The sequence below is a fragment of the Etheostoma spectabile genome, chromosome 12 (genome assembly GCF_008692095.1).
Source record: "Etheostoma spectabile isolate EspeVRDwgs_2016 chromosome 12, UIUC_Espe_1.0, whole genome shotgun sequence".
Taxonomy (NCBI): domain Eukaryota; kingdom Metazoa; phylum Chordata; class Actinopteri; order Perciformes; family Percidae; genus Etheostoma; species Etheostoma spectabile.
In genome coordinates, this window is record NC_045744.1 from 6,965,040 (window position 1) to 6,978,407 (window position 13,368).

At 41.7% G+C, this 13,368-nt stretch overlaps 1 protein-coding gene across 3 annotated transcripts in view; it reads right to left on the minus strand.

Moving 5' to 3' along the window:
- The window catches only part of eif2b3 (eukaryotic translation initiation factor 2B, subunit 3 gamma), a 34,894-nt gene extending 23,435 nt beyond the window's left edge, over window positions 1-11,459 (minus strand). Inside the window, exons 1-3 of one of the 3 annotated variants that reach the window (XM_032531889.1) lie at window positions 11,124-11,459; window positions 10,233-10,385; window positions 4,804-4,961 (exon numbers count right to left, since the gene is read on the minus strand). In XM_032531889.1, the coding sequence (XP_032387780.1) occupies window positions 4,804-4,961; window positions 10,233-10,385; window positions 11,124-11,181 (369 nt within the window). In that variant the 5' untranslated portion in view covers window positions 11,182-11,459. Of the gene's footprint in view, window positions 1-4,803; window positions 4,962-10,232; window positions 10,399-11,123 lie in introns of all 3 variants that reach the window. The other 2 variants (XM_032531888.1, XM_032531890.1) reach the window with 2 other exon arrangements.
- Between the last annotated feature and the right edge of the window lie 1,909 nt (window positions 11,460-13,368).

Sequence of the window (13,368 nt, forward strand, 5' to 3'; positions counted from 1 at the left end):
GATGATGGAGGGCGATACAATCAACAAATTCCTGGTAAAACGACATGTACTGCATTCACTGCAACACATCGACATACAGGTGTAGTGCATTGTGAATGTAAAAGGATGCATCTTAAGATATTTTAGAAAACAACAATGACCTTAACTGTTTAGCCTGATGAACAATCCATGAAAAAACAAAGAAACTGCATCAGTACGTTTCTTTTTTCTGTCTTCTACATTCTTAATGGCTCACAATGAAAGTGGAGAGGAAGCAGAAGTCAACCTGTAGCACACTTCAACCTGCTTTCACATTGCAATTGCCAGTTGATTTGAAACACTTGAAAATGAGGATTATGGGTTGTGGAAACTAAAAAGGATTAAGAAATTCACTTGATTTTGTAAGTAATGAGCACTGTGGTTGAATGTCGACGATCTGAGTACAGCTCTATGTAAGTGTGCGTGTGCGTGTGTAGAGGGCCAGTATCAGTGGGGTCAGGGGTTGTGTAGTTGACCTAGAAGTAACTCCCAGCATAACCTGGTCTGGACTTGGCGACAGGAAGCTGCCACAGCAAAGCTGGAGGTGTCTGCAGGAGATCTACTGACACTGAGAGTCACAGACCTTTCAACTCTCTTCTCCTTCTAACAACACACACACACACACACACACGTTCAGAAACAGAGCACTAAAGTATGCACGCACACATAAGCTCACACACAAAAACACACGCCTGGACAATCCGCACACACAGGCGCACACACACTCAGACGAGAGCAGAGTGGAGTCAGCTGGAGAGACAGAGACACTTTGGCCTTTCAACAGCCACAATCTCTGGACAGGTCAGGACCACACACACTGATGTGCGCGCAACACACACCACACACAACACACCACACACACACCAACACACACACCACACACACACACACACAACACACACACACACCACACCACACACACACACACACCACACACACACCACACACGTCTCAGTGGTCCAAAACTACTGGTTACACAATCTCAACCCAGTTTATTAGTACTTTGAAACTTAGTATGGTATGGCGATTGTGTCCTGTTCATTTTGAGCTTGCATTAAGAAAGCCTTTTTATCATCAAATAATGTCTACACTGTCCCTAAAAAGGGTTTTAAGTGAGGACAAAACATTACTTATACTAAATTGAAAAATGTTCAAATCAAAGAACTATGATGACATATTTTGAACTGTAGAGAACAAGACTAAAGAAATTAACTGGCCATATATCCTATGAGAGTCTGAAAGTTTTGGAAAGCTCTCAATTCTCTGTTGTTATTCTGTTTTGAGTAAATAAATAAAAATATTAGGGTGCAAATCTGACATCATAATAGCAACGCGCCAAGGTACAAACGCGCCTGGCTTTTAAAGGGAATGGAGAAGAGATGACACTTGATTGGTTTATTGCACGTTATGCCCGAAACACACCTATGATTAATGGAGACACCAAGTACAACCCTTTTGAACCATGCACCTGGCAAACGGACTCTTTTTTCTGCTGTTAAACTAGCAAAAGTGGAATCGGACACGCCCTAAATGCACCTGTGCCATGCGCTTCACGCCGTGCCAATTGGATCGTTACAATAGGGCCCTGAATGTGTCTTTCCAGGATGTACTCATAGATGTATCATGAGAACTGAATACCATGTTCCAAGATGGCACCCATACAATTCATAAGATCTTCTCATATTTCTCTATTTTTCCTGTACATAGCAAATACCAAACTAGTGCATTTCCAACACCATCTGATCCCGCGGGCAACTTTTAACATGAGCTGTGCCCAAAACATGGCTTAAAATAATGTTCTGTAGATTATTTGAACTATTGTGTGCTACAGGAAGTAAGAAAACGGTGTATAGACTTAGAGGTGAAGAGCAAAGTTTCCCGCTCAAATGAAAACCTCAGCTCCTTCGTTCTCTCTTCACCTTTTGTCTCGAGTCTTACAAGCTGACTAACAGATGTAGACCAAAGGTGAACCTTTGAATCAGAAACAGCAATGTGTATGTTGTTCTTTTAGCCTGCATACACTCATTCTGCCAGATGATTAAGCCTGAATGATAATACAAATGTCAAAGTTGCTTTAAGCAAACAAAGCAAAAAGTGCCTGTAAAGTACTCCTTTCACTAGTTTGGCTTATTGTGAAAGACGTAAGTAGTAATCAGGAACATCCCTCCACTTATGTGTAACTCCGCTGTTTGAAGAGTGAACAAAATAAAATATGATGCTTGTAATCTCTCTTTTCAATAATCAAGAGGAATGACCTACTCTGCTCACCCACTATTCCTGTAAGTATTTTGTTTGATAGGTTACACCAAATCCCCTCATGGGAGGGTGTTTGTGTAAAGAGATGAGTGAGTGAATGTGTGATGTGTGTGTGTGTGTGTGTGTGTGTGTGTCTATACTGTACTCTTGCATCAGTTTGACAGTTTGAGTGATCTCTGTGCTAGGATTTGGCAGGCAATGGTTACAGTTCTTCACTCATCACCCTCCAGTGTGTGAGTGTGTGTAACTCAATGCCTCTAATCTAGCTGGCTGCTCAAAGGATTAGGGACTCGACTATTCTCAATGGCAGCATGCTGGAGCTAGTCCTGTGTGTGTGTGTGTGTGTGTGTGTGTGTGTGTGTGTGTGTGTGTGTGTGTGTGTGTGTGTGTGTGGTGGGTGTAGTGTGTGTGTGTGTGTGTGTTATATTGTAATGCATCTATCAAAAAACTATTGAGCAAAGACAGAAATACAAAAATAAGAATCTGTACAGACTTAGTCAAATGCCAAATGAAAAAAACATTTAACCCACTTGTCACAACAAATTCGGCAATGTAAGTCTCTGATAAATCTGTTCTCATATACAAAGCCGACTGATTTGGCTGTGAAGAATGTAATGAGCTGCCGTGGCCGGACACTTGCGTCTTCAAATGTATGTTGGATGTGGTTCGCTTTAAAAAAGGTATCTGGAAGCACATCTCAACTGAGAAGACTGACTGTTGGGAGTGGGATTTTTTGGGATTGTTATGAATAATTTATTTTTAATTTTTGGAATCACAATAAAATGCATAACCAATCTTTAAGCCAAAATTCAAAATACTTTTTGGTAATGTTACTACATAGAACTGCCAGTAAAATAGCAAATGACTGCAGTTACCTTAACTAAAGCAGAGAATAGCCTCATTACACCACATGCTATTCTCAGCTTCCTTTTCAATGTTTCAGTCAAACATTGATCAACATTATTTAGCTTATTATTCATACTACGGTATAGTTAATGCCTACTATTTTAGCGCACATTGCACAAGTAAGAGAATATCCCTAAAAGCCTACATATTGAATGAGTCATATTGTTAATCATCCAAAAGCTTGACTTCATTGAAGATTGGGCAGGTTGAAATATGATTTTTTTAACATGTACTATTGTTTGGGGGTATTAGAGATGGAGGATAATAACTATGATCCTTAGGTAAATCAATACTTCCCCCAAACCTGGAACGTGTAGAGAAACAGGAAGCAGTAATTATATAATAAAGTACAGATCTCTATAAACTCAACATTACTAAGCCAAGATGCCAACCCTAAGCGATCAGTGACGGTCAAACAATAAACAAGAGCAATTGCTTTAGAAATACATCAACAGTTTTAAACTACACAAAACTTCATACAAACATGTAGGCATGGTCTCAGGAGGTCAGTCAGAACCATGGCATATACTGAGGGACGACATATAGCCAAACATACCCAAACACAAATGTTGCACAGATGTGCATGACTACAGGATGAAAATAAATGGTGCACCGGGTAAACGGGCAGCATGGGGAGTTTGAGTCTTAACCATGACCTCATCTGTTTAGAGAGAATCGGATGGAGGGATCATCAGGCCATATACAGAGGGGTGTCTGGAAATTGGGGTTGGGGGTCATGGATGCCATGTGTAAATGCGTGTGCCTGTGCATGTTTGTGTGTGTATTTTAAAAGGGTGAAATGAGGCACTTCAGCAGCCTTGACCATTCGGGGGAGGGAGAGGCACGGATCAGTGGTCACCCAGCAGAACACACAAAACCCACCTAAACCTCCCCCTCAAGCTTTGTCATTTTTCTTCTCTACCTACGACCTCTCTCTCAATTTTTCTAAGGATTCACATTACACAAGAAAAACTCTCTCTCATTACGAAACACTGGCATACAGAACATTTGGTATTGGCGAGTGCATAACAATTGTTGGACTCTCCCCTTCCACCACATAATAAAACCTGATCAGTTGTTCATTATAAACAGAGTAACCATGTTATCTTGCTCAAACAAAGGTTGTAATAAGTCAACAATAATCAATTAACAACACTGGAACACTTCAATCTTTTGAGGAACTAGCCTTATTTTCATGAACTCAAAACAGATTGTTTACTGATTGTTTATAGTATATCCCTGTCACATTTAGTTTATCAAATAATACAGATTGATAAAACCTTACTCTATTTATATTGAAGCAATAAGGAGAGAAAGAATATCCTGTGTATAAGTGGGCCAATGGGAAACTGAACTCATTTTTGAATGCTGCTTTTTGCCATTTAAAGTGAAAACAACACACCATAGTTTTCATAACTCATCTTTTGTAATTTGCTTGAATAATTGCTAACTGTTGATGTAATAAGTAAAATGTATTATTCAAAATTTACACTGCAAATCTGGAACAACATTGAAAGACTATTCTGTGGAAGAGAATTCAATTTGGCTGCCATGACGTTGGCTATACCCCAAAGTAACGAATGGTCAATCCACCAGTGGCTCGATACAAAAAAAGACACACACCTTTATCTTCTGCTGGATGTGTCTGAGAGCGTCTGCAGTGCCCATGTCTCCGTCTTCCTGGATGCAAACCACATCCAGTTTCATCTTCACGTCTACCTTCATTTTAGGGTCTGTTACCATCATCTTCTGGACCTCTTTGGTGGTGATCACTATCACCTCTGGAAACACAGTTCACAGCGAGTAAGTGTCAGGCATCATATGCAGCAGACCACTGCAAAATGTCAGGATATCAATAACAATGGATACTTCATTAATCCCGCAAGGGGAAATTACAATTTACACTCTGTTGTTATTACACACAGGCCTGAATAACACATACTAAAACGGAGAGATGTCAGAGTGAGGGGGTTGCCCATGGAAAGGGGCACTGAGCAGTTGGGGGTTTGGTGCCTTGCTCAAGAGCACCATGGCAGTGCCCAGGAAGTGGACTTGCACCTCTCCAGCTACCAGTCCACCATCATATTTTGGTCCGTATGGGGACTTGAACCAACGACCCTCCAGTTCCCAGGCCAACTCCCTACAGACTGAGCTACTGCAACCCAATAACATAGTTGCAGTGCTCCATGTGTTTCTTTTAAGTTAGGTGTTCCTATCTTGCTAATAAGCTATGCATCATTTCTTCTAAAATCATAATGTTTTGCCTGAAATACATAAAAAAGTCTGCATCTTCAGAAAGAGATAAAAACACATCACGTAGCTCACTAAAGCCTTATGTAAACTAAATTTAGCTCCTAAAACAAAGACCTCCTAAAACCTTTTATGATGGTATGACATTTCTTCCCTAGAACTGCATTTTCACAGGAAAAAAGAATTGTAAAAGTAAAGGTATTTATCTCTGATCCTTGACTGAATTACGTTTACCTAAATGTGAAGTATTGCTCACATAGAGCTAAGAACAATACCTTAATAATTACAAAGATGACCAGGAAAACCACAGAAGTTGTCTATTGACTAGGATACATCCTAAACTTTAAATCAGGCTAGGACCTGACTGCTCCCCCTTTTTTTCCAGAAAGTTGGTGATAACATAAACAGACCACTTTATGAATCTAGAACAGTGCAGAGTCCGTGAGGCTTAATTAGCCTTGTCTGCATAAAATTTTTTCTACTGGGCATTTGTTCTATGTCAGCCTAGTAAAACCAAATTACAGGGCTTTGGCTAGCTGGCTGTACACAGTAAACCCTTGGCCACACAGGATGATTATGTATAGAACGCTAGTTTTATTTAAGCTAGTGAGGACCTACAGGCGTTTATAACAAACGGCCCTGTTTCCTGGCAAGAACAGAAAACTGTAACAAATCCCTTTATAAGCCCATCGTTTCTGGACCTACTGCATGCTGCAGCACAAGAGGCAAAAAATCTGGACGGTAAATCTAGACAGGAAATGCACACCTGACCTGACAATGGCTGATGATGTGATGACAAGCTGCTCAAAGTATGACAAGAAAAAGCAGCACAGTTGTTAACTTGTTTTAGAGGAGAAAGGAGAAACCTTGCTGGGGGGCAATGTGAAAAAAGTAACCAAACAGCATAGCTACCACTGACCAGGAATGGAAGAAAGAAGTACAATTTTGGTCTTGTTATTAAAAACTATAACTGCTTCAAAGAAGGTGTAGCACATTTTTAACTCTCCTGTCATCCTCGGGTCAGATTTGACCCATGTTCAAAGTTTCTATATCAGAACATTTCGGTTTCTTTCAACCAAATTTTATTGAATTTTTAGTGTTTTATTTAACTGTATAGAATTATTCTGACTTCACTTTGATAGTCTGTGATTATCCATCAACATACGTTTCTTTGTTCTTAAATATTAGTTAGAATTATTCATACTTTCTGCTTTTTTAACTCATAAGTTAGATAAAATGTCATATAGGCTACATGTGGTGTATTGACCTTAAAATACAAAAACAATAAACTGTAAAACTAGTGGTAAAAATGTCAAAAAATGTTACAAAAACAGAGGAAAAAAAAGCACTGAAGAGACAAAAACACGGTAGTTAGTGACAAAAGTGTAAAAAAAAAAAAGTGATTTGTTTTTAGCAGGAAGGACAACACAAGGGTTAAAGGAACGGTTTCTTTTTTATTTCAGTATAGTGATAAACTTAACCCGCATGTTGTCCTTGGGTCCAATTGACCCATTTTCCTATATCAATTTTCTTTTTAATTACCCAAATAGTTCCTCAGTTGCTGTCTGACTTTAGCCATAATGAATGTCAACTGCAATTTATATTTATTTTTCAATCCCAGTTGATTTGAATTTCTTGGTAACTATAATAAAGTTTAAGAAATAAGAAAGCAGTCAAGACAACATGCATCAGGCACAGCCTTTTTGGCTATTTTAGTGTAAAGCACAATACATTTTCGTATACAAATACATAGAGTATATCATGTACACACTATTAGTGATGCATTGATCAGCTCTTCCTCCAAATTCATGCGCAGTCTTAAAATCCTCCTTACACCACCCACGTGAATTAATTATTTTCTCCAATATAGTTACCCGCAAGTGGACTAGAGTGAACGCTTTACTACCCCTGCAGGCTCTGTTGCTTTTTAAATTATTTATTGTATTAATGTATGACCGTTTGTTTTAACGATTTACTTTAATGATTAGAAAGGCTGTTTTGTAAATTCTTTGTTTCAATACACGCAGTAACGTCCTTACAGCCAATATCGTGGGATGTATAAGCAGCTTAACACTATAGTTATAAAACTGACAGATGAAAACAGAACTAACTTCTAGCTTCTGAACTAATAATAATGGGGTAAGACTCTGGACAGATCTGGTAAGCCCAAACGGGCCCCTGTCCGACAGACTTTCAAACCCACACATTCGGCGGAGCTTTTTGTGCATCCCTGTGGAGACTGGGGCGTCGAACCTGAGTGGACAATGTTCAAAGTTTCCATTGCTAAAGCTGCAGTAGAGAGCTGTGGTCTTAGGGTCTTAGGTGCCTCAAGGGCAATAACCCACAAACACCCTAGTGGACACTAGGGGTCAGGGAAGCCGTCCGACTGAAGGAGTCTTTCCGGGATATGCTATCCCAGAGGGATCCAGAGGCAAATGCAAGGTACCAAAGTGCCCGAAGGGCTGCAGCTTCTGCCGTGATAGAGGCAGAGCAGCGGGTGTGGGAGAAGTTTGGAGAAGACATGTAGAATGACTTTCGGTTGGCACCAAGGCGCTTCTAGAAAAGCGGGGAACCATGCAAGCTGTGTACAGTAAGGATGGGATGCTGTCGGCCTCAACTGAGGAGGTAATAGGGCACTGGAAGGAGCATTTTGAGGAACTCCTAAATCCAGCCAATCTATGCCCTCTATGGCAGAGGCAGAGCTGAAAGATGATGGGGGATTGTCGTCAATTTCCCTAGTGGAAGTTGCTGAGGTAGTTAAGCAACTCCACAGTGGCAAAGCCACAGGGATTGATGAGATCCGTCCAGAAATCTAGGGTTCTGAACTAATAATAATGGGGGAAGACTCAGCCCAAACGGGCCCCTGTCCAACAGACTTTCAACCCACACATTCGGCGGAGCTTTTTGTGCATCCCTGTGGAGACTGGGGGCGTTGAACCTGAGTGGACAATGTTCAAAGTTTCCATTGCTAAAGCTGCAGTAGAGAGCTGTGGTCTTAGGGTCTTAGGTGCCTCAAGGGGCAATAACCCACAAACACCCTGGTGGACACTAGGGGTCAGGGAAGCCGTCCGACTGAAGGAGTCTTTCCGGGATATGCTATCCCGGAGGGATCCAGAGGCAATTGCAAGGTACCAAAGTGCCCGAAGGGCTGCAGCTTCTGCCTTGATAGAGGCATTGATGAGATCCGTCCAGAAATACTGAAAGCTCTGGGTGTAGAGAGCTGTCTTGGTTGACACGCCTCTTCAACAATGCGTGGAGGTCTGGGACGGTGACTAGGGAGTGACAGACTAGGGTGGTGGTTCCCCTCTTCAAAAGGGGGGACCAAAGGGTGTGTGCCAATTACAGGGGTATCAGCCTCTCGGCCTCCCTGGTAAAGTCTACTCCAAGGTGCTGGAAAGGAGGGTTTGGCCGATAGTCAAACCTCAAGTTGAAGAGGAACAATGCTGATTCCGTCCTGGTTGTGGAACAATGGATAAAATCTTCACTCTCGCAAGGATCCTGGAGGGAGCCTGGGAGTACGCCCAACCGGTCTACATGTGTTTTGTGGATCTGGAGGAGGCGTATGACCGGGTCTCCCGTGAGATACTGTATGGGCTGAGGGGGTCCCTTCTCAGGGCCATCCAATGTACGACCAAAGTGAGAACTGTGTCCGGGTTCTCTGCTGTAAGTCAGACTTATTTCAGGTGAGGGTTGGCCTCCGCCAGGGGTGCGCTTTGTCACCAATCCTGTTTGTGGTATTTATGGAGAGGATATCAAGGTGTAGTCGGGGTGGGGAGGGGTTTCAGTTTGGTTGGCAGGGGATGTCAATGCTGCTTTTTTTTTGCAGCCGAGTGTGAAGCGGCTGGCTGATGATCAGCACCTCTAAATCTGAGGCCATGGTTCTCAGCAGGAAACCGATGGAGTGCCTTTGTCAGGTAGGGAATGATTCCTTACCCCAAGTGAAGGAAATTAAATACCTTGGGGTCTTGTTCATCAGTAAAAGGACAATTGAGCGGTAGATTGGTCTGAGAATCGGCGCAGCGGGTGCGGGTTTACATTCAATTTATTGCACCGTCATGGCTAAAAGAGAGCTTAGCCAGAAGGCAAAGCTCTCGATCTACTGGTCAGTTTTTTTTCCTACTGTCACCTATGGTCATGAAGGCTGGGTCATGACCGAAAAAACGAGATCCAGGTTACAAGCGGCCGAAATGGGTTTCCTCAGGAGGGCGGCTGGCATCTCCCTTAGAGTTAGGGATGGACGCACAGTCATCTGTGGGGAGCTCAGAGTAGAGCCGCTGCTCCTTTGCATCAAAAGGAGCAAGTTGAGGTGGTTTGGGCATCTGGTAAGGATGCCTCCTAGGGCGTCTCCCTAGGGAGGTGTTCCAGGCACGTCCAGCTGGGAGGAGGCCTCACAGAAGACCCAGGACTAGGTGGAGAGATTATATCTCCAACCTGGCCTGGGAACGCCTCGGGATCCCCCAGTCGGAGCTGGTTAAAGTGGCTGGGGAAAGGGAAGTTTGTGGTCCCCCATTGGAGCTGCTGCCCCCGCAATACGATACCGGATAGATGGATGGATGAAGGAAGGAGATGGATGAAGATCAATGGATGGATTTGGTTTTAGGATTAGGGTTAGAATAGGTTATGGTTACGGTAAGGGTTAGGCATTTAGTTGTGATGGTTGGTGATGGAAGCAGATGAAGTTGATGGATGGAATTTCTGAACTGGTGTTTTCGGCCTAGATATGCTTATCCTTAGATATGTTGAAAACATGAATTATAATAGTGTTCAGTAGTAGTAATAGCAGTACTTTCTTTAGCTCTCACCTTCAAAGCCCACCCTCTCCAGCAAGTTAAGCGGGTACCACATGAGGGGCTTGTTGCCGACAGGCAGCATTGGTTTGGGGGTGTTGTATGTCAGATCAGTCATACGAGAACCCCCACCAGCCGCCATTAACACCGCCTGGAGCTCCATGATGTCTGCTGGGGATGACAAAGAGGGAGGGACAAACATAGATTAACATATATGTGTTCAAAATGTACCACAACTCAGATTAAAATCTTTTGTATGTGTATGTAGGCACTTTTATGTGGATAGGTGTTGTATAGAAACATAAGGTTGCATAATTTGTATATAGTTTGTGAATGTGTACATTTTTAGTTTAGTTGATGCTTTTAATGGCCTTTTGCTTAGGCAACTCTGAGGTTGATCTCACTTTGCCAGACCTTCCTCCTAAGCGCTGCAGAGGTGGTTAACTATCTTACTAGAGGTAGAGAACTTGATACACCTGTTGGTAATGAATTGAATAACTCATTTTTGGTGACTCTAACACTAAAGCTAAATGTCTATTGCAAACTCAAGAAATGAAATGTTCTTCTCTACCACATACGTAATCCAAATCCAAATCCAAGGTACACTGTGACTGTGTCTGTGTGTGTGTGTGTACACATGTGAAACAAGCACGTGTCATGTACTGTGCATGGCCATTTTTGCATAATATGGCCCATGAATCAAGATGGCAACCAGCATTTCATTCAACATTATGTCTAAATTCGACAGGTTAGCAACAAAGCAACCAGGGCTAACACTTATCTGTTACAACTAATGTAAGCCGTGCACTGGCTAAATATGGCCAAGGCACACTACAACATGGCATTAAGAAGGAGGTGAAATTGTCATGCCGACTCGCTCAATGTTTGAAAAATGTGTCTATGCACCTGTCAGTGATCCCTGTTGATCCGCTGCCACTTGAAATGACAGCAACGGCAGACGCATGCAAAGTTAGTTGCTGTCACTGTTGTTAGCACTAAGCTAACGGTAAGCACAGAGCAGCAAACGATACCGCTGCTTCAAAGACAGCTCACAAACAGCTGGCCACGTTTTTTTAAAAGCAAACGCTCACTCGGATAAGTGTCTGTGGAAAAAAAATAAATGACTCGTTTAATATTTTGACAAAGGTTACGTTTTAGAAGCTAACGGCTAGCATAGTATGATGACACCTGGGTGCTTTCAGTGAAATGCGTCCGTGTAGGAAACTACTTCCTCCGTACAGTGGTTCCTAGGGAGAGGAGAAGAGCGGAGGGTTTACATAGACTGTTTATATTGATAATATTAATGGTCTATGAGGGTGTAGTGTAGGACATCCTTGACTTTACAGATTATGTTTGCATAGGCTACAAGATAATTATTTGAACATGTGTCATTTACCCAGTGGTAGAAGAAGTTTTCAAATCATGTAGGCTACTTAACTAAAAGTAGCAATACCACACTTTTGAAATCCATTACAAGAACAATTCATGCATTCAACAGTTTTCCTAAATAAAAGTAGTTTAGCACTCATTAGGCAGAATAGCCTCTGTCTGTGTTATATTATTGGATCATTATTAATCATGTGTAAATAAGCACTACTTCAATTTTGTAGTTGGTCGAGATGGCGTGTATTCTTAGTTCAATCTAAATTATCATATTATATAAACTGGTAAACACGTCCATATGTGTGGTAGGTAAAATCTTAATCTCAAACAATAACATGTAGTAGACTAAAGAGAGCAATAGTTGCCCCTGAAATGTAGTGGAGTATATAAAACACCCTAATAGAAATACAAAATTGTGTGAGTAAATGTGCTTAGTCACTATCCACCATTCCCTACAATGCAGATACAGTATAACACAGAAACAGAACATTAAACAAAAACAACAAGAGGTACTACAACAAGTGTTATTTGTAGATCATGGAGTTTTCTCTAATATCTGTATCACAGCAAATATAATATACTAATAAATAAATGAATAGTAAAACTAACACCTCAGCGTTTTAAGTTAGGCCTACTATATAAAAGTTACTACATTAAGTTACTATATACTGTACCTCCAGAAAAAAAACTATATTTAGTACATTATAATTAACATGTAAAATAATTTGAGCCAATTTATATTTTGGGGGTTTAGGATGCAAATGAGCGTTTGCGTTTCCCTGATTTATACATTAAACTACAGTACACATGACTATAGTGCAACTTCATTTAAACAACAATAGGCTGATTAAACCAAATTACCTCAACCGCAACTAACTACGATTAATTAAAGAAAACCACAAACAAGATCCTGGTTTTGTACTCACGGCAAATGAGCCCCCAACCTGTTACAATTGGCTCACAGGCCACAACAAAAGACTGAGATGCACAGAAACGTAACAATAATAGAGTGACATTTATTAAATAATGATGCAAACAAGAGCACGATGATTGTCAGTATCAGTATGATGATTGTCAGTATCAGTGATGAATGAAGGTGGATGGATGTAATGGAGAATGTAAGGTGTATGTTGTCCATAGTTAACAAAGGGAAAACTCAAACAGAGAGAAAACATGTTGGTGCGCCGTCGGTCTCGGGGCAGGCGGGGTCAAATAGTCTGGGAGGACCGGCCAGGTGATCACAGTCATATCATTATTGCCTCCGCTACACCTGCAAGTTAACAAGACAAACCACAGTACACATGTAGGACAGGCCCAGGGCCATCACACCAACAAACATCATTTTTTATGCTAGTATTTGTGTGTGTGTAGTAGTTATTATATAGTCGTGAGGAATAGTTTCAATTTTCTCACATTGCCACAAGGTTTGCGCCCTAGCCACTGTACCCTCCCGATTTAACCCACGTGGCTCTGGGGTTGCCTTCTTCCTCCTTCCCAGACCTTGTGGAGGTTCTCACACCAAGATCTTCCACCTGCACCTGGGTCTTCACTATGGGGCTATTTACCCATAACTGGGACAGTGGTTGACAGGCATCAGGGCGTTTCCACTCACCGGTGGGCCTGCATGCCACATCTTTGAGAAACCCCTGACTGCAGACCCACAGACCTCATTGTGGAATTAAGCATTTAACCCCGCCCCCTCAAAGTTTAACCCCAGCATTTGACCCTGTCATTTCATCGTAATATCAGAGTGAATTCAGCGGTGTTC